The sequence below is a fragment of the Oncorhynchus mykiss genome, chromosome 26 (assembly GCF_013265735.2).
Source record: "Oncorhynchus mykiss isolate Arlee chromosome 26, USDA_OmykA_1.1, whole genome shotgun sequence".
Lineage (NCBI taxonomy): Eukaryota > Metazoa > Chordata > Actinopteri > Salmoniformes > Salmonidae > Oncorhynchus > Oncorhynchus mykiss.
The window spans coordinates 31,117,581-31,144,645 of record NC_048590.1 but is presented as its reverse complement, the minus strand read 5'-3'; the positions used below and the strand labels follow the sequence as shown (position 1 = coordinate 31,144,645).

The 27,065-nt window shown below is 45.0% G+C and overlaps 1 protein-coding gene across 2 annotated transcripts in view; it reads left to right on the top strand.

Moving 5' to 3' along the window:
• Window positions 1-1,668: 1,668 nt before the first annotated feature.
• The window catches only part of LOC110506623 (transcription factor Maf-like), a 150,515-nt gene continuing 125,118 nt past the window's right edge, over window positions 1,669-27,065 (top strand). Inside the window, exons 1-3 of one of the 2 annotated variants that reach the window (XM_021586372.2) lie at window positions 1,669-3,075; window positions 16,030-16,100; window positions 19,194-19,359. In XM_021586372.2, the coding sequence (XP_021442047.1) occupies window positions 2,108-3,075; window positions 16,030-16,057 (996 nt within the window). In that variant the 5' untranslated portion in view covers window positions 1,669-2,107 and the 3' untranslated portion in view covers window positions 16,058-16,100; window positions 19,194-19,359. Of the gene's footprint in view, window positions 3,076-16,029; window positions 16,101-19,193; window positions 19,360-27,065 lie in introns of those variants that run through there. The other variant, XM_021586371.2, reaches the window with a different exon arrangement.

Sequence of the window (27,065 nt, the reverse complement as noted above, 5' to 3'; positions counted from 1 at the left end):
GTCAGTTGGAGGGGCGTTGAAGGGGATTTTTCCCAGTCATATGCAGGTATTTACGAAATTACGAGAAGTCGTGAACGGAGCATTATATCACTGATTAGACTGACTAAATGAGGGTAGGATGTGAGCATTGTTAAAATAGTTGTAGGGAGGTCATTTGATTGGATAGTGTAGTATAAAACTACATGTTTAAACTGGCGCGCGCAGCTTTGGTTCGTCTGTGCAATAGACTTCAACAAGTGAGTTGCGCATGACATGCAGTCCATTAAACCTAGAGGAAATGTCTGACCTCTGAACCTACGAGATAAAGTGCAATGTACAATAAATAGAGTGGTTTAATGTATGACTTTGGAGCAGGGCCCGTGAAATCACTGCTTTAGATAAAGTTGTTATATATATATATTTATAGCACTGTAGTGCACGTAGTCTAATCTGCGCCTGGTTGGAACACATAGTTCATTACTGAATGACTTCCATGTAACCACTGCTTTATAGCAGCCTATTTGAGGGGATGCTGATTTCATAGGACCACGTAGGAAGTACATGTTTACTTGTCTTATGTAACGAATGTTCTACATAATCTAGTGTATACGGTTGATGGAGTGTTGTAGCCTATATTTTCTCCCCCGAAATAACTTTCAATTGACACGTGATTCATGCGGAATATGTCAGAAATATGCACCATGTGCACCACATTTGGCTATTCCCATGCCTATGTTTCCATTACTGTCGTTCTAAAACAAATGTACCATACCTTATAACATACCTTATACCATACCTTATACATACATTGGAGTATTATTCTTTCCAATAAATAGTCTCTTGCGAAATGGTCTAATTTTGCTTCTGCTGTGAATGATTCTTTCAGATGAAGCAGTTTATTTAGGAGAACGGTGTTTCAATGTCCCCAAAAGGTGGCACTGTTGAGTTTTACAACGGCAGATGTATGTCTGCTCTCCACAAATCCTTTGTAATTTTATTTCATAGAACAGCACAGAATCGTATGTATTCCTCTATTCCGTCACATATCAATACTGTATGAGCCAACACTGTTGTTCATGTAACTAAGATGATTGTAATGCATGCTTATGCATTTTGGTTAGGCTACTGGTAGATTTGACCACTTCGAATTTCAAGTAACACGAACTGTGAAAACGTGTGCATAACCATCCCCCAATATTTTCACATCATAAATCATGAATACTATGTTTTGATACTTTTGAAGCTAATATAAATCCTACCACCATACAAAATCGTTATTACGCATTTATTTTATGACAGCAACTAATAATATATATTATCGCTTCAATAACTTCTTAATTTGCATATTGTAATTTACATTTGGATATTAAAATGTTACCAGTACCACTTGCAACAACACTAAATCGAACCATAATGTGCACACAGCCTACTGTCCTTTCCCCACCATGAGCCCAGTGAGAGAATTTAATGGTTATTTTTTATCCAAATGGTAGAATAAATGACCATTAAATGAATATACCTAAAATGGAGAGGCGAAAGAGTTAAGAGGTTGAGTTGCAGCTGACAGTCAGCTGATAGCCTTTGACAGTTGAGAAAAGTTTTGTTTCTGTACTAATATGTTAATTAGCCCATAGATTGTGCGAGCCCATTGGCTCTTCGTCCAAGTCAATTTCCCATTTCCAATCTGACGTCAGGGCTACTATAAAACTCTGCAATGCTTTTAAACTCATCTGCTGTGTGATCCTTCTAAAAAATCGCCTACAAGTGAGAGGCAACATTTACCCCTCTCCTTCGACATTTCACCCTCTCCGCTTTACGCAATGTAGGCCTATCCATGAAGAAACTGTAAAGTGTTAAATGTTAAAAATACCAATTCGCCGAATTTCTCATGCTGAAAGAGGACTCCGCAACTCGCGAGCGCGGCTCTGGTGCGTCTGTGCAGTAGACTCTGAAAAGAAAACTATTAATTTACAGCTGGGAGCTCGTCGCTGCAAAAAGGACATTGAAAACCTATTTTTTCACTTTAAGACAAATACGTTTAAAAAGCAAACTGGCTCACGTTCTTCCAAACCAACCCAGTTTGACAGCTGCTCTTCACCCCCTTTGGAGGACTGTCGGCAGCAAGAGGATGGCATCAGAACTGGCAATGAGCAACTCCGACCTGCCCACCAGTCCCCTGGCCATGGAATATGTTAATGACTTCGATCTGATGAAGTTTGAAGTGAAAAAGGAGCCGGTGGAGCCCGATCGCAACATCAGCCAGTGCAGCCGCCTTATTGCCGGGGGATCCTTGTCTTCCACACCGATGAGCACGCCTTGCAGCTCGGTGCCCCCTTCTCCAAGCTTCTCGTCGCCCAGTCCGGGGTCGGGGAGCGAACAGAAGGCACATTTGGAGGATTTCTACTGGATGTCCGGTTATCAACCGCAGTTGAATCCGGAGGCGCTGGGCTTCAGCCCCGAAGACGCAGTTGAGGCGCTGATCAACAGCAGTCACCAGCTCCAGTCCTTCGATGGCTATGCTAGAGGGCAGCAGTTTGCCGGCGGAGCCGGAGGAGGAGGCACCATGGGCGGGGAAGAGATGGGCTCTGCCGCGGCTGTGGTGTCCGCAGTTATCGCCGCCGCAGCAGCCCAGAACGGGGGTCCCCACCACCACCATCACCACCACAACGGCGGCCACCATCACCAATCACCTGGTGTCTCGTCCAACGGCAGCTCCGGAGGAAACCACCCACACATGGGACATTTGGACGACCGGTTTTCGGACGACCAGCTGGTGGGCATGTCGGTACGGGAGCTCAACCGGCAGCTACGGGGAGTCAGCAAGGAAGAAGTGATCCGGCTGAAACAGAAGAGGAGGACCCTAAAGAACAGAGGCTATGCGCAGTCCTGCCGCTACAAGCGGGTGCAGCAGCGGCACGTCCTGGAGGGCGAGAAGACGCAGCTCGTCCAGCAAGTCGACCACCTCAAGGCGGAGATCTCCAGGCTGGCCCGGGAGAGGGACGCATACAAAGAAAAATATGAGAAGCTCATCAGCAACGGCTTCAGAGAAAATGGATCCAGCAGTGACAACAACCCTTCCTCCCCGGAGTTTTTCATGTGAGTGTCGACATTATCATGAACACTGAGTTTGTCAGTTCCCTCATTAAAAAGTTTTCATTGTGATTTTTTTTTGTAATGGGGCTTACTAGACGAAGAAATCAAATTAACAAACTTTTTTTCGGTTTTAGTTTTTTTGACAACAGGGGTTTGCTCAAGTCTGAGTTTTGGGGCTTGCAATAGAAAGATGGAACTTTGTCATAATTGTCCTTCATTTTGGAGTAGAAACTGAAACCTGCCATCATCTTTTTTTTTTTGCTACCATACTTATTATTTGATGCATATTTTTGTCAAGCTCTTTTTCAACGTTGTTCATTTGACTTGCGGTGTTTTAAATATGAACTATCATCTATTATTTTTCGAAGTTGTTTTAACTTTACAATGTTGCTATATACTATGTGTGCATGCAAGCACTAAGTATACGCCTTGGAAGTCCATCGACTTGCCTTTTTCACCGTTCGACTTTGAAATCCGTGTACAAATACAAATACCGGTCAAAAACTACATCCATCTACAGTAAGAAGACGTTTTTGGCCTTTTTCCCTTTCTGTTTTTGTTCTGCCAAACTCGGAGGACTGCGAGCCTACCATTTTACCCCACCTCATCTCATGCTTGCTATTTTGTGTTAAGCAACAAACAGACTATTACTCATAATGAACAATATCCATTATTTTAAAATAGATATGTTATTGAACTGGCCTGCATGCTGGACATGTACGGGTTTTCTTTTCCTTTTGTGCTTGAAAATGTACTTTTATCGGATGACTCCAGCATGGCATTCATACTTGTTTTATGACCTGATCACTTTTTTCGGACAGCAACAAAAAAGTGACGACTCTTATACCACCCCCCCCCCCCCCTTTCCGTGTATGTGCATTTCAACTGTGTTGAATGATACGACTAAGCGCCCATTTCTATACAGTGAACAACAACTATACAGTTGTTCGGCGGGGATCCATGTAGCGAGGGAGCAAAAAGGACCTCAACTATTCTAAAATGAATTACCTATCCCTATATGGGACTAAACGGTATGTTGCTTAAAAGCAGTTTGTTTATTTAAAAAAAGAAATACCCCATCCCTGTGCATTTGACAACTCTGGAAGGATATGGATTATAATTGAAGAATATGTAGACCTACAGTAGTTGTTATACTCTGTAAGTCTAAAAGAAAACATGGATGTGCTACAAGTTGACATTTAAAGAAGAATGTGATGTAGATGATTAGGATCATTTAGATGTACGTTTCATAAAGTCCTGTGCGCTAAATTGTTTTCCTGTCATTGGGTAGGAGAGGTTGGGGCGGCTTCATTTTATACAATTGAACAGTATTGTTTCCATGCATAAGCAGTGCTTTTTGCAGCATGTTCTTGCAGTCTAAGCAGTAGTTTGACAGCTGTAGTAGTGTTTGTCTTCACCTACCACTCACTGTATTTTAAACCAAAGTATTAAATAAGGAGAAACTTCAGCCCTAAGTCAGTGTGAACCCTGCATTTTGATAATGTATTTTGGACTGAATTGCAGTAAAATGTAGTCTGCAATATATCACAGAATGGGAACTCTATGAAGCTAATTCAAAAAACACAGACAGATACATTTTGGCTTTGCTGGATAACTTAATTTTAATAGTTTGTTGTCAACCAGTACTAGATTATTTTTGGCTCAGACAAACTCATTATTTTCCAAGGCAATAATATTATTATAATCAATAATGTCTGGACATTGTTAAATAGATAGGGATTGACACCCTGCTTGTACAAAATGGGGGGATACCATTCATCAATAAATCTTTAAGGCATATGTTAATTAAACTTTCCTCTTATATATTTTGCTGTGCAAAATTATTTCCCCCACTAACCATATTATGTGATGTTCATATGTGCTCTTTTTTTGTTCATTTCTTACAATTAAATGAAATGCAATAAATGTATGTAATCGGCCTTTCATTAAGCTTCTCCGTTTTCTCTTGACAGAGACCTGCAGAGATAATGATGGAATGTGGATTTCACAAACAAATCCAGAGTAGTTCGTGTTAATAAGAATAGACACAAGGAGTTACATTTGGGGGATTGACTTGATTTACGCTACATGTGAATTGGTATCCATCCGTTTTCGTCAAATTTTCCTGAAGTTGTTCTAGTCTGTGGGATTTGGCATGACACATGCCAGATAATCACATCAGTAACAATTTGTTTGGCTAGGTAGCAACCCTGTCTAATATGAGCCTCATTCAAAACCTCAAGCAACATCTTAAATGTGGAACACAATTTAACTTTGAAAATACATAGACGTTGTACTTTTGTTAGAGATAAAAATCTATTTGGAAGTGATGCACCTTAACATTTCTGTGAGCATCTTTACAGGTCAGTAGTAATGGTATTACTACAAAGTTATTCATGTTTTATTTAAAAAGAAAGGTGTAAGATAGACAGTCTCGTTACTAATTAGACTTTGTTTCACTGTTCAATATTTATTTGAACTAAATACCATTTCATGTAAAAAAAAATAATACATCCCTCAAATTGAATTAACTAATTGAAAGGTATATTTGAGGTAAGAGTCAATGTTATCTGCCATGGATCAAGCCTCCTGGGTATGTATTTACATTCCATAATTCTTTTCAATATCAATCTATCATTCTTGTCATGGGATGTAAAGCTTAGTACAATGCCAGTAGCATACATACGTGTGTGCATTGTACATTATGATTACACGTTTTATTAAAACTGAAGTGATGCATTTCATCCTCGATTTGAATGATTCATAACAAGGTGAGCTTACTTTTTGTTGTGATTTCATGCAAAACTAACATTTTTGAACATTTATGATTTTGGGAACATCTGGACTTGTTGGAGTTCCACATGTTAGTGGGGCAGTGGAAATATGTCCTTGCATTTGTGTGTGTGTGTGTGTGTGCACATGTCTATATTTATATGCCAAATCCGTGCCTGTATGTGTGTGTGACTATTTTTGTGAGACTATACTTGTATGTTCCTGTGTTTCTATAGCTATCTATCTATGTGTGTGTGTGTGTGTGTGTGTGTATGCGTGTATGTGTGTATGTATGTATTCTGCAACAGCCCAATCGCTATCTACCCCTTTTCACCGTTCTCTCCTCCCTGCCCTCCTCCCCCTTGCATTTGGCCTAGAACAGAGAACAGAGAACAGACCATGCTCCGAAAGACAGGGGTACACCCAGCAGGCGAAGAGGGCTCTGTCGTGCATGTGATGAGCCAGCGCGATGCATAATGAGTCACCGGGGTAGGCGTGGGCAGATGAGGCACAGTAGCGCTTCTCCCAACCCACTGTTGGTTTGGCGTTTACCTTATGACCTTTGAGACCTCTTCTGAGGATGGATCTTAATCTTAGTGTCCCCGAGGGAACAGTAACTGAAGACCCCTCTCAATGTGTTTGTCATGTCAAAGAGACTTGTGTAGGAAAATGAGGAAAATGAAGGAGGGCGTTTTGTTTTAGTGTTCTACAACAATTGGTTAATAAGGACAGAAATGTGACGGTGTGAATAAGACAGCATTTCAGGGATTCAATTCAATCTCACTCTTTCTTTCCTTTTCGTTTTTAGCAGCACACCAATGCAGCAATGTGCACATTATTAGAGGTGAATGGAAGGTTTTGTGTGTGTCTGTATGTGCGAGTGTGTGCATGCATGCATACTCTGAACATGGATGAGCGGGGGTGAGGTCATCTTATCACAACATTTAAATCACCTTTATGGTGGTTGGTGTCTCTTTTCTCTTGATAAGGGACAGTTCGAAATGTACTGGGGTGGGAGGTTGGTGTTGTGTAACTTTTTGTTTTACTTTGGGGAGGGTTGTGTGATTATTTTTTTTGTTGGGCACAGGAGGGCAGTGCATTTTTCTGTGGTTTACATTCTCCATTTTGCAGGTTTTACTATATATTTTTTTCCATATAGCCACATTTCCTCATCTTCTTGCATGCACCCCCACTATAAAGGTGTTTTGGTACTTCCCTTATGCACCACGCTTTTCTGCACGCTTACTATACAGTCAACGCTATCCTGCCCGCTTTCCATAGTGACAGTAGTGGTAGGTGGATCGTTTGTCCAGATCTGCAATAGGTTAACTAGCAATCATACCACACATCAAGTCATTGATATCTGCACCAAATTTCTACAGAAATCCACAAGAACAAAGAGGGATAGCTGATAGTCAGCGGAGAGGTCAGGTGCATCATTGCACATTAAAGAACAGTAAAGACATGAGACACCCAGTAAAAAAAAATCCCCTATTTATCTTGTTTAGGCCATACAGATTTAATTGACTATATAACAGACGCCCCTCCACATTTCTCAGAATAGTAATTTAAAAAAAAATGTGATTCAATTAATTCATATTAAACTATTCTTTATAAATGATTATTTTGACAAATTGAATGATGTGCGTCGCCATTGTAGTAGTAGTAGAAGGAGTTGTGGTTTGGTTAAATTGCGGTGAATCAAATCATGTGAATCAAAATCATTTGTGAATCGCAAACAATAAAATAAGAACATTTAGCTGTATCCTTCCTTTCTAATTGTGTTGCTGCAAAACACATTATGTAGATCATTTAAGTTGATTTGGATATTCAATTATCGGGCATTGCAACTCAATAGATGCTATTAGTCAGCCCGAAGTTAACACTTCTTAAAGTAAGAGATACTGATTCTACAGAACATTAGGAACACCTGCTCTTTCCGTGACGTAGACTGACCAGGTGAACCGGGGTGAAAGCTATGATACCTTATTGATGTCATCTGTTAAATTAACTTGAATCAGTGTAGATGAAAGGGAGAAGACGGTTTAAAGAAGGATTTTAAAACCTTGAGACAATTGAGACATGGATTGTGTATGTGTGCAATTCAGAGGGTGAATAGGCAAGACAAAATATTTAAGTGCCTTTGAACAGAGTATGTTATGTATGTAGGTGCACCGGTTTGACTGTGTCAAGAACTGTAACACTGCTGGGTTTTTCACACTCAACAGTTTCCCTGGTTCCTGTGACTGTCATTCCAAAACCATTATACTGTCACCATCCTCAGTATATAATCCGTGATGAGAGTGGCAGGTAGCCTCGCAGTTAAGAGCGTTGGGCCAATAACCGAACGGTTGCTAGAAGTGGGAGGGTGGCCAACTGCTCGGACGTGCTAGGGGACTGAGTAGTCGAAGCACAGGTGCCTTCAAGTACAGAGGGGGCAGTGTAGAAAACCTTGGTATAACTAGGCAAGTCAGTTAAGAACAATTTATTATTTTCAGTGACAGCCTAGGAACAGTGGGTTAACTGCCTTATTCAGGGGCAGAACGACAGATTTTTACCTTGTCAGCTCGGGGATTTGATCTTGCAACCTTTCGGTTACTAGTCCAACGCTCCAACCACTAGGCTACCTGCCACCACATTACAATTCCCAGCATGTGGGTTAACCGTATTGGCACAATGCGTAGGGTGTTTGTCTTTCACACCAGTGACCCGAGTTGTATTCCCTTCCCCACTGTTCGCTACAATACCAAAAGGCTGAAATCACTTTGTGAGGTCCCTAGGTGTAGTACAAAGGTTGTTTGGTATTATTTCAAGGGGTACAACTTTAATTAGATTTTTTTTATTATGATTTTCTTTTTTAATCACTGCCTTGCCTCACTTTATAAATAAATAGATCTGTTATACAGTTAATCACATGTGTATGGCCTTAGGGGAAATACAATTATCCTACCTAGACGAGCTTACAACACCACAATGCAATTCATATTTGCATTATTGTTTTCAAGTGAGTACAATTCTACGCTAGGCTGTAAACTGCAATGAAAGTGTGATTTCAATAACAGCACAAAAGTCCTGTGATTTGAACGTTTCATTCCTTTTGGATCAGTTGTGTGTCTCGACAGATGATAAGGTCTAGAAAGGCACAGTACAGGACAGTCTGGCTGGATTTTTACTTCTGATACCGATGCGCTGTCTGTTGCCGATCATCATTCTCCCAGGTCGTTCTATATAGTGTAACGACATAGGCCTATGCTCCCAGCAGGCCCAGTTATTCAACAAAGCTCAACACACGTTCTGCCTATTTTCCGATTCAAGCGGCTATTCCTTGACCTACAACCTAACGTGTCAATGTAGCATAAATATTTGTTATTTCACTTTTAAAATGTATTACCTTTTATGGGTGGCATAAACACAACCAGTCACAATGTTTTAATCTGATTAGGCTACTTCAAAAGTCTCCTGTAGGCTACCTGCGCACGTTCATCCACCCCACTCTAATATAATAACAGCCTCCAAGCCATGATGAAGCGCTCAAAGTCGGTACTAAGTATGTAATTATGAATTGCTCATGGGTTGTGTGTGGTGCATTGGCACAGAAACGTGATAGTGGAAAATGGTTGCATGTATTTAAAATAATTATAAATATAGCATCAAAATGTTGAAAATCTGATTTCCCCCTAGCTGATCATTGTCTGCAGCCGGCTCTGATCGTAATGTAATGAAACAGGCAAGGAGAGTGAGCTCATCTGTGGTGGTCAGAGAAACCTCAACCTTCTGGCCTGTTGCCCTGCGTGGCATTGACAGTACCATGCTGAACTGGGCAAGTCGATATCCACATTTATCAACACAGGATTGCTCCAGTTATTGTTATTTGTGGTGGTAATCATTGTTTTAGAGAGAATTGGGGGGGGGGGGTGTGCATTTTAATTTTTTTTACAGTATAAGGGGAGGGTTATGTGAAAATATTGTTAATGTTGTGGAGTGCATATTTTTTTGACACCTTCAGTTTAAATTCATGATCATCTCACATTGATGAAACAATTTGCATTGTGTCTCCTCATAGTAGTATCTGTTAAAATGCAGTATGATCACTGTTAAACGTATACAAATGAGTTAAGTGAAATTAAAATAACAGAATCATTGCATTTCTTCATTGATAGAAAAACGGAAGCATCCACACTAACATAGCCGCCTGATCTCGCGAGCTTACATGAATGTTCATGAGATCAGGCGGCGTGCGAGGCTACCCCTAACAAGCTTCTTCATTAATTCACCCAGATAACCTCCAATGTGCAAGTGATGATGTGTTGCCCTATTACACAGACGAAGAGCCTCTTTAATTCCTTCACTCCGATGGTTATGCGTGAGGAGGAGGAGGGTGTGTGCTGCTTCTGCTGTGGTGGCTGTTGTGCCCAGAGCGAGGGCCGAGAGGGGGGCGTTGGAGGGGTAGAGAGAGGGGGGGACTGAGACAATAGTTGGAGCTGGGGCTGAATTAAATGATTTTGCTGATGATTAATAGCGGAGCGGGCCAGCGGCTCCTGCGATGTAGAGATGATAAATTGTGAGTGCGGCTCTCTGCAGCTGTGCCAGGCCTGTGTCTTAGCATGCACACACCACGCAATTTACAGCCAAGCCCCTCTCCTGCTTACTTAGGACAAACTACTCAATTTATCTAATTACATACGTGTTTGATCCCCGGCCATGGAGATGCCATGTATTGATATATTTTATATTAGCCACACAAAACAACTAATAATTATTTGCATAATTTTGGGAGGATATTATTTGGCTTTTTGCGTCTGTTATTCTGTTTACTGTATTTGAACATTGCCTTCGCCTTCTTAATATGTGGTTCTTTATCTTGGCAGAGTGTTGCCTTGTGTATAAGGAGCCTATTCCTATCATTTGGGGGAGTGTTTGGAGCTGTATGTTGAGACCCTCGCTTTCTCTCTCTCTCTCTCTCTCTCTCTCTCTCTCTCTGTGTCTGTGTGAGAGAGAGTGACAGTCTTCACAGTGTCTTCACTGCCAGATATCAATCAGCCCCCCCCCCCCCCCCCCCACCCCACCCAACACACACACACTCTCTGTAATTGATTGTTCTTTTAGAATGGAATCAGATGTAGTGAGGATTAGTTCTTTCAGCTGTTGTTTTTTGGATCATGTGACAGCCATCATCCATAATTAATGATTTTAATCTTTGTTTTTATATTCTTTGATTTAACCACAATATATAGAAATTTGGCACATTTGATTGAGGACTGACAGATAAGCGAAAGCTGCTGTTGCTAATTTCCCCTTGCTACAGTGCATGGTTATCTGAGTGATGGTTCTATCTGCTCTCACTGAGGTGTTCATTCGGAGTGATGCAACGCTTTGATGTTTGCCGCCTACGGAGGTGGGGGGTGGACAGGGCAGGTTGTTTGCTCAGGGAGCAACAAGCCTATTGACGGATCCTAAAATAGGTAGGCAGGTGTCCCGAATCCTCCACGGGCTCAAAAAGGGGCCCAGGAGAGGGACTCAGGAGAGGATTTGGGCGTGCGGGTATGTGTGTGCGTTTGTTCGTGAGTGTGTGTGTGTGTGTGTGTGTGTGTACATTTGTCCACGCGTGTGTCAGGCTGTCTTTCAGAGGATGTATGGAGGTCAAAAGTGAGAGCGCACAGGGCCGTACACAAAGTCATTAGAGTAATCCCTAACCCAGGGGAACACACTCATTTCCTCTTCATAGAGAGACAGCTCCGTGTGTGAGATACACACAGCTAACGCTCTACATTATTACTGACTGAATAATATATACTGCCATCATAGCAGCTACTTAGCTCCAGACTGTATACAGAGAGCTCAACACTCACTGCAGTTTTACCGGTCTCTAAATGTGTGCTTGTGTGTTCCAAAGAGTGTAAGAGAGTTTTGCTTCAGCTTGTCTGGTTAAGTCACGTATGTGTGTATGAGTAAGCACAGTATGTGTGTGTGTGTGTGTGTGTCATTATTGGTGTGTTCATTAGAGAATCAGGGACTGGTGACAAACCTCTCCTCTGTCACTATATTCCCCCTCTGTGTAAGTGTTCTCGTCCTCCTCTTCTGAGGAGGAGTACCGAGAAGGATCGGAGGACCAATGCGCAGAGTGGTAAGTGTCCATAATGTTTTTTAATAAAGACAATAGAACACTCGAACAAAACAACAAACGATGACGTGAATATACAAAACCGAAAACAGTACCGTGTGGATCAAACACTCACATGGAAAACAAACACCCACAACCCAAAAGTGAAACCCAGGCTACCTAAGTATGATTCTCAATCAGAGACAACAATTGACAGCTGTCTCTGATTGAGAACCATACTAGGCCGAACTCAAAAACCAACATAGAAAAATCTTGTAGTGTGGGTTTGTGTTGGTCTGCGCAGGTGTTATGACTTTTCACCTCTGAACATCTTAGTTTATCTATGCGTCTGTGTGTGTGTGGAGGTGCAGAGACAGGGTGCAAACACACACAAACACACACATACACAAGGACAGAAGGTAGAGTGAGGAGGGCAGACAGGAAACGTGGGGTTGGCGTGCTAACCTGGATTCTCTCTGGGCCAAAACAGAGTCCAATGAATAATAGAACACACAGGTTTTGTTTATGCTTTATTTAGACAGCTTAAGACGACCTACCTTCTAACAGGTAAAGGCCATCAACTCTATCCTTGACAAGAACAACCCAGGAGGGTAGACCTAATTGTTTGGATAAAACAGACTCCCCAAATCAGACTTTTTATTCAATAACCATGACACAGTAAAAATGTGCTTTACGAGCATTATTCATGTTAAATCAAATAAAACAATATACTGTATTGGAAAACATTTATTTTATCCTTTCACAGACTGAATGGTGAGGCCTATCCCCTCCCTGCTAACCTTCTTATAGGGCCTGCCCAGGTCGGTAGAGGACGCTGGGAGAAAACAGGAAACAGCAACATTACTCACCTCCTATCCTCTCTGAGAAGAAAAAGCTTTCTCCCTCCTTCAGGGGGAAACGTGCATCAGGGATCAATTAAGATGTGCGTATTTTACTGGGAAATATTCCTCTCATTTTATCCTCTTTGGGGCAGCAGAAAGTCGAAACATTGTGCTTCAAATAGATATTTTAGAGGGAATAGGCATGTGACTCATTAGAGAGTTGTCCTTGAGAGTGGCTGGCTGCAGGTTATGTTGATAATGAAGTGTAGCCATACTCTGAGGGGTCATTTTATATGTCTGCAAATGGAGCTAAAGCAAAGGGACTGGGACTGAATCCAACACCAGCCCCCTGAGGTCCGGTGGCACAGAGGATGGCAGGACAGAGACAGAAAGAGAGCGAGAGAGCAGCAGACTTCTACTTTAAAATACTTTCTCTTTTTTTCCCCCGATTGACATCTGCTTTTCATTCTAGAAAAAATCTCACTCAGAAAAAAAATATTTAACAACAATTCTTATTATTTTTAAATCAAAATAACTCTGATGATATGAATGTGCTAGGCTACTCCGGTTGAAGTAATTCTCCCAAACGTCTGAATAATCGATACATTTTTTGGGATGCACTCCAAGCCAAAGTAGCCTAGCACCTCCCTATTCTCATGAGTTATTGCAATTCATTTTGTAGGCTGAATGTATGCATCTGTGTATATGCTCCTGTGTGAGTCAGAAGCATAAACCAATTATTGCCAAATAAACTGTACACCAATATGAATTTAGGAAGTTATAATATTAACTCTTACCACCTGGTTCTAGAAGGTTGCAGGGAATCATATTAACTAAATAAATAGCACTTCTAAATAGAAGGTCCTTGAACGTACCCATCTGCTTCTTCAGAGAAGTTAGGGGCTAGTTTGGGCTGCGTTCAGGCATAACGTATCTGCATCTCTCTGATAAACGTTTACACGTGCAGTGATTTAGACGCGCTGACTTTATGTCCTGCTGTGCTCTCTACATCAGCAGACTGCGTCACCGCTGTTTTCCTGGAGTTTGTCAGAGCTCAGTAAAATTGAGTTATGTGGCATTTATTTGAAAACCCAATCATTTCACATTTTCTCCACTGCAGTGTGAAGATGAAGTATTTCTTAGACTGTCATTTTTCCACCATTTCTATGGGTGTGTGTACAGTTATTTTATAGCAAATGTTACCACTGCTTATTTAGCTGTTTCAATTATAGATGGTTTGTATAAAAGCATAAAAATGTAAATAAATATGAATAATGATTTTTACAGAATAAATAAATAAATATGTTTTTCATCCTCTACGATGCGGAGTGATACCACTCAGACTTTTCACACTAACTCTACTGATTTGATATGCACATACACACACACATGCACACACACATGCACACACACACACCACACCACCTCGCTGCATGTCAAACGGACATTGATCTCTTAACCAAGCAAGGTGACCTCCACTCCTCCCAGAGCTTCCATCTCTCTTTCTCTCCTCTCTATTTCATCCCCATCTCATTCCTACAATGTCTGTCTGTCTGTCTGTCTGTCTGTCTGTCTGTCTGTCTGTCTGTCTGTCTGTCTGTCTGTCTGTCTGTCTGTCTGTCTGTCTGTCTGTCTGTCTGTCTGTCTGTCTGTCTGGGCCCAGCCAATGAGGGTTTAGAGTGATGCTAGGCCAAGACCCAGCAGGTGAGGGCTCAGAGTGATGCTAGGTCCAGACCCTGCCAGTGAGGGCTCAGAGTGATGCTAGGTCCAGACCCTGCCAGTGAGGGCTCAGAGTGATGCTTGGTCCAGACCCAGTCGGTGAGGGCTCAGAGTGATGCTTGGTCCAGACCCAGCCAGTGAGGGCTCAGAGTGATGCTAGGTCCAGACCCAGTCGGTGAGGGCTCAGAGTGATGCTAGGTCCAGACCCAGCCAGTGAGGGCTCAGAGTGATGCTGGGTCCAGACCCAGCCAGTGAGGGCTCAGAGTGATGCTAGGTCCAGAGCCAGCCAGTGAGGGCTCAGAGTGATGCTGGGTCCAGACCCAGCTAGTGAGGGCTCAGAGTGATGCTAGGTCCAGACCCAGCCAGTGAGGGCTCAGAGTGATGCTAGGTCCAGACCCAGCCAGTGAGGGCTCAGAGTGATGCTAGGTCCAGACCCAGTCGGTGAGGGTTCAGAGTGATGCTAGGTCCAGACCCAGCCAGTGAGGGCTCAGAGTGATGCTAGGTCCAGACCCAGTCAGTGAGGGCTCAGAGTGATGCTAGGTTCCAGACCCAGCCAGTGAGTGATGCTAGTTCCATACCCAGCCAGTGAAGGTTTAGAGTGATGCTAGTTCCATACCCAGTCAGTGAGGGCTCAGAGTGATGCTAGGTTCCAGATCCAGCCAGTGAGTGATGCTAGTTCCATACCCAGTCGGTGAGGGCTCAGAGTGATGCTAGGTGCAGACCCAGCCAGTGAGGGCTCAGAGTGATGCTTGGTCCAGACCCAGTCGGTGAGGGCTCAGAGTGAGGCTTGGTCCAGACCCAGCCAGTGAGGGCTCAGAGTGATGCTAGGTCCAGACCCAGTCGGTGATAGCTCAGAGTGATGCTAGGTCCAGACCCAGCCAGTGAGGGCTGGGCTGTCGACCTCTCCAATGGTACCAGGAGCCAAGTCACCATCATGAGCATGGGGCTGTATACTACTGTATATGTTTGTGCATCTCACTTTCACATTCTCTCTGTGTGTGTGTTTGTGTTTGTGTAGGTGTCTGCATTAGTACACCATATGCTGTTGGGCCTTTAGATACCCAGCTGAGTTGACTGAAAACTCACCAGCTGCGTACGTGAAGATTCCGGCAGAGTTTGTGTGTATGTGTGTGCACGTTGGCATGCATGTATGTGTATATGTTTGCAAATCAATGTGCAGTTAATATGATTTGTGAAATTTATATATTCATATTCAGGGTTAATAATGACTCTTTCATTACTGTTGGCTTTGTCATTTGATTTGGTCTTTCACTTCCCTCTCTCATAGACATTTCTCTGGGTATTTCTGTCATATCGGATGAATATGTTTAGATGCCTGGAGACTGGATACACAGAGTCTATTGGAATGCAAATGTTCTTCCCTTTCCTCCACATCAAATCTTGTCTACAGTAAGCTACCGTATGGATTGTACTGCGTAGCCGAGGTGAGAACGCAACCTGCTCAATGTGAGTGTGTGTGTGTGTGTGTGTTTTGACTGGGTCTTCTGCTATCTGCATTTTCAGGTCATCCAGAAAATTCCTCCATCTGTGATCGAGAGCCTCGCACCTCCCTGCCCTTGGCCTTGATGTCTGAGGTAAAACACATCTCTCTTTCTCTCTCTCTCTTTTCTATTCATGTGGTGTTGAAAATTATTATTATTGACCATATAATTATTATTACCATCATTATTCATTTTTTACTTTTACAGTCGCAAAACCAGTGTTTTTAATGAATCAGTTTAATTTAATGAATTGTTTTTCCACTTTCCACTATCAACACATTTGAAACCGAATGCAATTGAACGTGTATTACACTGAACGACCCAGTCTATACTGTATGATACCCTAACATAATGTGTGGTTCTCTGGAGGGTCCATTACAGCTATGTAATAGTGTTTGTCATTCTTTATTCATGAATCTGACGCCGCCATCATGTTACCTCTACAACATGTCTCTCAATATATTTCTCCATCTCATCACTTTATGATGTTCATGGAGCAGTACTCCAGCATGTTCATGTCCCATCCTCACTCTTAATGTACATCTCGGAAATATATGGGCCATGCTGGAAACATAAACCTGTCTTATGGAGACCAGAGAGAATCCTCTCTGTCTATCTGCCAGAACAACACACTTATCCCAGCTCCTGGGTTCGATGGCACTTTCTATTATATTGAACCTGTAGCAACACCCAGAGTAGGGTTTTTATACAAAAGGGATCCGACTAAAGAACATTTCTGCAGTCGTCTGTAATCGATGCACAGAGATGAAGGGAAACTGAGGCCAATGTTTATCATAAAACCAATTGTTTCTGTAATGGCTTCGCTGATTGTGCCGCGCCGAAACCCATCGACTAATCTGTTAGGAGGGACACTCCGTTCAGCATGAGGCTTGAGCTGCTCTGTCTATATGGGTGCCTACTGTGACAGAGAAGACATGCTAGTGTGTGTGTGAGTGAAACAGTGTTTTAAGGAGTGTGTATTGACATTTTTATTTGGTGGTTTGTTCCGTGTTTACATTCAGCTGTACTGATCATATCCCGTTCCATCATAAAAGGAGTCACTAATAGCCCCTAAACCCTCCATACCCCAATATGGTACACTATACATTACAACCCCCCTCATACCTCCAATCATCTCCCCGAAACGTCCATGTTCCCTCTGCAGGCAGCTGCTCCTCATACCCCCCCAGGCAGCTCCTGTTGGAAATCCCTCTCATCCCCCTGATCCCCAGTCTGTGCCCGGGGACCAGTGACTCTACTCAGCCCTCAGTCACTGGGCTTACCCTGTCAACAGGACCAGTAACAGTACACTGCCTGGTGCTCCCCTAACTGGAACTCTACTCAGACCGAAGGAGTGATTTGTTATGACTGAGTTACAGATGGTTAACACACTGCACAAGCAGAGAAAGACACATACAGTGAGTGGACAAAACATTAGGTACACCTGTTCTTTACATGATATAGACTGACCAGGTGAATTCAGGTGAAAGCTATGATCCCTTATTGATGTCACCTGTTAAATTCACTTGAATCAGTGTAGATGAAGAAGGGGAGAAGGGGAGAAGACATGAGACAATTGAGACATGGATTGGGTATATGTGCCATTTAGAAAGTGAATGGGCAAGACAAAATATTTAAGTGCCTTTGAAAAGGGTATGGCAGTAGGTGCAAGGTGCAGCGGTTTGAGTGTCTCAATTAACTGCAACATTGCTGGGTTTTTCATGCTCAACCGTTTCTCGTGTTTATCAAGAATGGTCGAACACCCAAAGGACATCCAGCCAACTTGACACAACTGTGGGAAGCATTGGAGTGAAAATGGGCCAGCGTCCCTGTGGAACGCATTTGACACCTTGTGGAGTCCATGCCCCGATGAATTGAGGATGTTCTGAGGACAAAAGCTGGTGCAACTCAATATTGGGAAGGTGTTCCTAATGTTTATACACTCAGTAATATATAACCATAATTTATTTGTGAAAAGTATTCAGAAATATCACTTTTCCAAAATAGCCTGAAATGGGATGGCACATTCTGTGGTCTCTATCTCTATAAGCTATACTGCTAGATCGAGACATTCCATTATGGCCTTTAGTGTGTCCAGTGTTATTTCCCTTATTGTCTCTAAGTGGGGCCTGGGATCAGTAGCTGGCCTGTCTCCAGTTCTACTTTACTTCAGCAAAAAGAGAGAGAGTGAGAGAGTGAGAGAGGACAAAAGGCATCAGGGGAGACAAGGACAAATTATCTTTAGATGAAGTGTTTTAAGTGCTCCTCTTCTCCTCCCATGTCACCACCGTGAATCAGGTGACCTTTGCTCACCTGCACAGGATATAAACAACGCCATGTCAGAGAACGGACTGTTGGCGAGTGGAAGCGAGGCCAAGTGGAAAACCATGAGGGTGTCCATCTTACTCGCCACCATGTGTCAAAACGTCGTACCGTAACCTGACTACCTGCCAAACCTCTTACAGCTCGGCTTGGCCCAGTCCGGTCGCTGGCCGACAGTCATCTTAGTTTCTGTCTTTCCTTAGACGACGTAGGCTAGGCAGTGTCTTTGTTTTATGCAAATCCATGCACATGAGAAGGGATGGGGGGAGGAGGGGAGTGCGATGAGCAGTCTGGCCACGTAGCTCCAGGAGGACAGGCTGAGTGATGGAAACAAAGAGCCAGGGTCTGAGTGTCCTTGCCTGGGGAAAGAGAGTCCTGACTCTGGCTGGAGCGGGCCAGCCACCACCAGCCACCAAAACACAGGTGTCACCATCTGAGCCTCAGACACGACCGAGAGAGTGAAAGAATAGTTAGGACAACAATGTATTTTATATATATACTGTATATATACTGTATATATATATATTTTTTTTAGGGAAAAAAAATAATGCCATTTGTGAACTAACACTCGCACTTTCATTTGTATATTTTTATTTTATTTCTATTACTAGCTCTGACTTTGCTGGTAGCTACTTTATTGAGGAAACATGTACTTACTATGGCTGTGATATGTGGCTGTCCCTCCTCGCTACCTTAAGAGGAAGGCACGACCTGTAATTCACTCTGGATAAGAGCGTCTGCTGAATGACTAAACTGTCAAACTGTACAAGTAATAAATACAGGAGGAATCGTGGAATAAGGGCTGCTGTGTCTGTGTGAGGAGAGGGGTCATGGCTGAGACGAGTTTGTCCTTTTTACCAACAGATGTTCTAGTGTGTCTGTGTGTGTGTGTGTGTGTGTTCATACGTGACTGGGAGGACGGCAGGCAGGCACCTTACCCTAGTGGTGGCCCTGGCAGAGGGGGACTGGAGTTCAACACCCAGCAGGGGGAAAGAGACCCAGAATCTGCTGACAAGGACAACGTGACAGGTGTGTGTGTGTGTCTTTCCGTGTATGTGTGTGTGCATGCACTCCCATGCTTATGAGTTGAGGGCTGAGGAGGATGAAGAGGCTGGCTTATGTGCCATTGAATTTGTGTGTGTGTGTTGTCAGATGTGGGGCAGTGTCTAACGGACAGGGAGGGCCACTACCCGTGGCTGTGTGACCGTGTGACAGTAGGGTGGCTTGGGTCAGACTCGCTGACTCCGTTTCAGCCACACACAGCACCCCTTTCACAAAGACACCCATCTCACGATCACCACAGAGTGAGTGTGTGTGTGTGTGTGTGTGTGTGTGTGGATGTTGTCCATGCCTGTTTACATGTGTGTGTAAACAGCATCCTCTCACCCTCACCACTTCTCTCTAGCTGCTCAGTAGTACTCCCCCCCCCCCCTCCCTCTTCTGTACCAGAGCGGTCACTCTATTTCTAGTTGCCATACAGGATGTTGGCCTCCCTAGACGAGGGAGGGCAGATGAAATCCATCCAGATTGACCTGTCACACGGAAGAGGGGAAAGTGATGGAGGGAGGTGGGAGAGGGGGTAGAGAGGCGGAGGAAGGTGGAGGAGAGGAGAGGATGAGAGCAGAGCAGGGGTATGAAAACAATCCCTCCAACCCCTTTCGCTACACACGGGTCAACAGTTGAGGGTGATTTATTTGCATCAGGACCGGAGCGACATGTTCCCCCCCTACCCCACAAACTCTATCCACCTCAACCCCCCACTCTCTCTCTCTCTCTCTCTCTCTCTCTCTCTCTCTCTCTCTCTCTCTCTCTCTCTCTCTCTCTCTCTCTCTCACCCTCTTTTATCCTCCACCTGCCTCTCAGAAAGGAGTGAGAAACTGGAGAAGTGTGCAGTAGGAGTCTATATTTAGCCTGGATAACCGAAGACACTGTGGTCTGGCTTTAAGGTTAAAAATATAGATCTCCATGTACAGCCAGCTGGGTACAGTTGACGTCACCCACTGTCAGGCACCATGAATCATGATTACTTTCACCCTCGGCCAAGCCTGGCCCAGCCTTGGGCTCTGGGTCCTGTTATAGGCTCTGTGGTCCTCTTTAGTCTCTACATCATAGACTGAGAAACGTATCTTAGACACTTGCCTTCAGTCCAGAGTTTTATAATAGGCTCTGGGTATCTCTAGACCTTTATCTCGGTCAGAGAGTGCAGGGCATAGGATTTAAAGACTATAAGACTGTACTCAGTGACATTAGAGACAGAAAATGTTTGACAAAGGGTTAAGAATGTTAGCAGTGTGGCACACACACTGAGTGTACAAAAGGAACAACTTCCTAATGTTGAGTTGCAACCCCTTTAGCCCTCAGAACAGACTCAATGCGTTGGGGAATGGACTCTACAAGGTATTGAAAGCGTTCCACAGGGTTGACTTCAATGCTTCCCACAGTTGTCAAGTTGGCTGGATGTCCTTTGGGTGGTGGATCATTCTTGATACACACGGGAAACTGTTGAGTATGAAAACTTCTTGGCAGTTCTTGGCACAATCAAACCGGTGATCCTGGCACCTACTACCATACCCCGTTCAAAGGCACTTCCATATTTTGTCTTGCCCATTCACCCTTTGAATGGCACACATACACAATCATGTCTCAAGGCTTAAAAATCATTCTTTAACCTGTCTCCTCCCCTTCATCTATACTGATGTGTATTTAGTGTATTTAATAGATGACACCAATAAGGGAGCACAACTTTCACCTGGATTCACCTGGTCAGTCTATGTCATGGAAGAGTAGGTGTTCCTAATGTTTCGTATAGTCATTGTATATCTTTCTACTGTAAATAGAGGCAGAGGGAAAGAACAAAGGAGTACTGTTCAGTACCACCAGGGTTTCTGATTACCCTCCTCTAAGCTGGACTGGGCTTGGTTGTGAACTGGTGCTAGATTTAGCCCAGGGCGAATGGGCATAGCTACACTTTGCTAATTATTTTCCTGTTGCATAATTCTCAACATGGCACTCCTCTCTTCTTTCCCAAGCCAAAAACAAAGACTCAGCTGTAATATCCTAGTCAGCCCCACATAGGGTGTGAAGGACCTGGGTAGTGTAGTGTAGTGGAAGAGGTACGGCAGGGGTGTGGCAGAGCAGGGTAGGGAAGAGGTGTGGCAGGGGTGTGGCAGAGCAGGGTAGGGTAGATGTGTGGCAGGGGTGTGGCAGAGCAGGGTAGGGAAGAGGTGTGGCAGGGGTGTGGCAGAGCAGGGTAGGGAAGAGGTGTGGCAGGGGTGTGGCAGAGCAGGGTAGAGAAGAGGTATGGCAGGGGTGTGGCAGAGCAGGGTAGGGAAGAGGTGTGGCAGGGGTGTGGCAGAGCAGGTTAGGGAAGAGGTATGGCAGGGGTGTGGCAGAGCAGGGTAGGGAAGAGGTGTGGCATGGGGTGTGGCAGAGCAGGGTAGGGAAGAGGTATGGCAGGGGTGTGGCAGAGCAGGGTAGGGAAGAGGTATGGCAGGGGTGTGGCAGAGCAGTGTAGAGACAGCCACTGTGTCTGCATAATAACACTTCCCTTTGCTTGTTAGTATTGTTTTGTGTATCTAATTACATTTACCCTCAGCTAAAGTAGCACCAATTGTGGATACCGTCACTAGCATATAGAAGACTGAGAGGGGAAGGTGTACTAGACAGATACATTTGTTTGTTTCAGACCAGCATCCTGCCCAGTGGGCTAAACTGTGGAGAGCTACTGGACATCAGAGGTCTCTTGAAAGAGCACTTACTGGTGAAGGCCTTGGAACAGACCACCACTATTAGTGGACACTGCCTGGAAGCCTGTACCTCAGTCTATAGCTATGCAATCCACACATTAGCCATTGGCAAGGAAACTCTGTACATGGTTTTAAAAGACGTCCTCATATAAACTCTCTAATATGAGAAGGACTCTTACCACAGTCTCTCTGTCTGTCTCTGACTGTCTCTCTCTGTCTGTCTCTCTCTCTCTCTCTCTCTCTCTCTGTCTGTCTCTGTCGGTCTCTCTCTCTCCCTCTTTCTCTCTCTCTCTCTCTCTCTCTCTCTCTCTCTCTCTCTCTCTCTCTCTCTCTCTCTCTCTCTCTCTCTGTCTGTCTCTGACTGTCTCTGTCGCTCTCTCTCTCTCTCTCTCTCTCCCTCTCTCTCTCTCTCTCTCTTTCTCTCGCTCTCTCTCTCTCCCTCTCTCTCTCTCTCTCTCTCTCTCTCTCTGTCTCTCTCTCTCTCTCTCCCTCTCTCTCTCTCTCTCTCTCTCTCTCTCTCTCTCTCTCTCTCTCTCTCTCTCTCTCTCTCTCTGTCTGTCTCTGACTGTCTCTGTCGCTCTCTCTCTCTCTCTCTCTCTCCCTCTCTCTCTCTCTCTCTTTCTCTCGCTCTCTCTCTCTCCCTCTCTCTCTCTCTCTCTCTCTCTCTCTCTCTCTCTCTCTCTCTCTCTCTCTCCCCCTCTGTCTCTCATTCTCAACTGAGTCTCTGTCCTTTCCCCTTCTCCTTCTATCGTTGCTACATCCTCCTCACACCTCAGTGACAACCTTCTCCTTCTTCCTGTTGTGTACTTCTTTTAGAACAGTACACCCTGACTCCTCACCCCATCACCTCCAAACGTCCCCCTTCTCCTCCTTTTCCTCCTTAGCAAACAGTACATCCCTCCCTCTGCTCCTTCCCAGAAAACCTCCCCTCCGTCCCCTCCCTCACTCCCTCCCTAGACGTCACCTTTCTCTCCTTCCTCCTCCCCTCCAAACCGCACCTGCCTCCCTCGTCCTCTCTTCCTCTCCTCCACTCCAAACATCAGTTCTCCTCCTCTCCTCCCCCTCTCGTTGGCTTGATGAATGGCTTCACTGCAGGGAAAGTGTTGATTTTCATCCCTCGGTCTGATTTTTGCTGGCTGTTATTAATTTCAAACACTCAGAGAAAAGCAAGTTAGTCAATCAATAAGGAAATGAACCCACTGAACAGCATTGGCTCTCACAGTTATTCCCCCTGTGCCCATGTCCTCCACAAGGCCAGACTGCTGTTTACACACATACTGTATATGTGTGTACATATATGTTTCTATAGATTCCCTCTATAGCTTCTGCACACTTCAGTGTATTAGACTTATATGAGTAGGATTGTATTGGGCAGGTTGACTTAACCAATTATAAACCTCTGTATACAAGATTATTTCATAGTATTCATGATCGTTCATAAACATCAATGAGACCGAATATGACTGACCCAAACCAAAGCAGGGGATTTCTTAAGATGATATATACAGTGTCTGGTAATGTGGAGTTCATTAAGACACACTGAAGTGACATAGTCCGTGTGTAGACTAGTGCATATGTGGACTGTTGTATCCTGCACCTCCAGGGAAGGAGAGGTGGGAGAGCAGAGCAGAGAAAACAGGCATAGAGAGAGCCGCAGTACTCTCTGTCGTAGTTAGTCTTTCACACTAACACCATCTAAAGCCATCAGATGACCTCCACGCGTCACAGAAACTCCCTCAGCCATTCCTGACGGAGGAGGACATTCAGACAGTGAAGGAAGGGAAAAAGGGAGGGGAGAGAGAGGAAAGTCTGCTTCCAGACCAGAGTTATGACGGCACATTAAAGGGGATGGTGTGCACAATCCGGCCATAGCTTTATGTCTAAGTGCACATTAGTTATAGTCCACTGTTAATGTTCGGTACACAATTATTCTTCACGTAATAACCCCAAACACATAATGGCCTAACAGTTTTAGTGTGGTCCGATATTTTTTGTGAGGTCAGCTCATTTAATGCATTTCTATACAATTTAAAAACTCTAAAATGCTACTTGGAGAACACCTAAAACAAGCAAAAATAACCCCAGCCATTATCACATTGGTTTCTGTAGCTTCGATCTCCTCAGTCGATCTACAAACATAGCCTGCTAGCTATACAATTAGCTGCTCACATGAACTCAGCACCGGGATTAAACACTATAATTTAAAACATACTGAGGGATCTGTTAGCAGAAAAAGTATTTTATTAACCAATTTCCTGCAATTCTACACATTTTGCGATGACTTATGCCAGGTTAATATGACATCTGAGTTAGAGTGACTAATAAAATCAATGTGAACCCCCTGAAGGTCAGGGCCCCTGGGCACGTGACCTGCATGCCCAGTCCACAATTTGGCCATGATTACAACAATAGATAGGCTAGACTAAGTACGCTAATATACCAATGTAAAAAATGTGAACTGACATGGTCTAATTGAGGGACTATCAATGAGTGACATATAACGAGAGGAAAACTGCTACCATCAAGTTTCCAATTGCACCCTGTGTTTTCTAGTGTTCTAATTCTCAACAGTAAGTTGAGAACCTGACTTATTGAAACTCTTAAATACAAAATGGCCGAGGTCCGAACCTCATATGTAGCTACGGCCCTGCCTGCTTCTCATAGGTGATAGAGATTATGCAAGAGGTGAAGAGGGCATTCGTCAGCATTGTTTAATTCATTTTCTAATTAACACTGTTATAAAAAAAAAACAATATATTATCCTGCCCTCTGAGACACGAAAATAAAACCTGGCAGATATCATCACCGTATTTACAATGTGTTGAGATAAATGTAATCTCTTCGTTTGTGTCTAAGTAGAATCACACGCTCTTCTCATTGGTGTGGTCTGGCTAACACTCCCATTCTGCTACCAGGCTTGTGTTTCAGCTGGTTTCTATAATGATAACAATATTTGGTATCAAATTAATGAGCGTTCTGCTTGGTTGAAGCCAGCACTCTGCTGCCCAACCCACCATAGATTTAAAGCAAACAATTAATGGGTAATGCATCTAAATGAAGTCATATTTTTATCAGCTCGTATATTTGGGAAGCTCAGCTCGTAAATCAATGTGTGTGAATTCAGCAGAATGGGCTACTGAGGAGACGGTAGCCTATAGAACTCCAGGATTCTAGTTAATAGAGTAACAGAGCGAGAGAAAGACATGGATAGAGAGAGAAGGAGAGAGAAGGAGAAGAGGAAAGAAGATTAAACAGAAAAACATCAAGAAAGATTAAAAGAAAAAGAAACATCATAGAGAGGGAACAAGAAACAAGATTTTGAAATGATGGGTGTTCCTGCAGCAGGCATTTGTGAGGAAGAGGAGTGGGGGACAGGAGGGAGAGAGGGAGAGGAGTGGGGGACAGGAGGGAAAGAGGGAGAGGAGTGGGGGACAGGAGGGAGGGAGGGAGGGAGAGGAGTGGGGGACAGGAGGGAGAGAAGCAGATGAGTGGGGGGCAGGAGGGAGAGAGGGAGTTGAGTGGGGGACAGGAGGGAGAGAGCGAGAGGAGTGGGGGACAGGAGGGAGAGAGGGAGAGGAGTGGAGGACAGGAGGGAAAGAGGGAGAGGAGTGGGGGACAGGAGGGAGGGAGGGAGAGGAGTGGGGGACAGGAGGGAGGGAGGGAGAGGAGTGGGGGACAGGAGGGAGAGAGGGAGAGGAGTGGGGGACAGGATGGAGAGAGGGAGATGAGTGGGGGACAGGAGGGAGAGAGGGAGAGGAGTGGGGGACAGGATGGAGAGAGGGAGAGGAGTTGGGGACAGGAAGGAGAGGAGTGGGGGACAGGAGGGAGGGAGAGAAGGATAGGAGTGGGGGACAGGAGGGAGAGAGGGAGAGGGTGGGGACAGGAGGGAGAGGAGTGGGGGACAGGAGGGAGAGAGGGAGATGAGTGGGGGACAGGAGGGAGGGAGGGAGAGGAGTGGGGGACAGGAGGGAGAGAGGGAGAGGAGTGGGGGACAGGATGGAGAGAGGGAGATGAGTGGGGGACAGGAGGGAGAGAGGGAGAGGAGTGGGGGACAGGATGGAGAGAGGGAGAGGAGTTGGGGACAGGAAGGAGAGGAGTGGGGGACAGGAGGGAGGGAGAGAAGGATAGGAGTGGGGGACAGGAGGGAGAGAGGGAGAGGGTGGGGACAGGAGGGAGAGGAGTGGGGGACAGGAGGGAGAGAGGGAGATGAGTGGGGGACAGGAGGGAGGGAGGGAGAGGAGTGGGGGACAGGAGGGAGAGAGGGAGAAGAGTAGGGGACAGGAGGGAGAGAGGGAGAGGAGTGGAGGACAGGAGGGAGAGAGGGAGAGGAGTGGGGGACAGGAGGGAGAGAGGGAGAGGAGTGGAGGATAGGAGGGAGAGAGGGAGAGGAGTGGGGGACAGGAGGGAGAGAGGGAGAGGAGTGGGGGACAGGAGGGAGAGAGGGAGAGGAGTTGGGGACAGGAGGGAGAGAGGGAGAGGAGTGGGGGACAGGAGGGAGAGAGGGAGAGGAGTGGGGGACAGGAGGGAAAAAGGGAGAGGAGTGGGGGACAGGAGGGAGAGAGGGAGAGGAGTGGGGGACAGGAGGGAAAGAGGGAGAGGAGTGGGGGACTGGAGGGAGGGAGGGAGATGAGTGGGGGACAGGAGGGAGGGAGGGAGAGGAGTGGGGGACAGGAGGGAGAGAGGGAGAGGAGTGGGGGACAGGAGTGAGAGAAGGAGAGGAGTGGGGGACAGGAGGGAGAGAGGGAGAGGAGTGGAGGACAGGAGGGAGAGAGGGAGAGGAGTGGGGGACAGGAGGGAGAGAGGGAGAGGAGTGGGGGATAGGAAGGAGAGAGGGAGAGGAGTGGGGGACAGGAGGGAGAGAGGGAGAGGAGTGGGGGACAGGAGGGAGAGAGGGAGAGGAGTTGGGGACAGGAGGGAGAGAGGGAGAGGAGTGGGGGACAGGAGGGAGAGAGGAAGAGGAGTGGGGGACAGGAGGGAAAAAGGGAGAGGA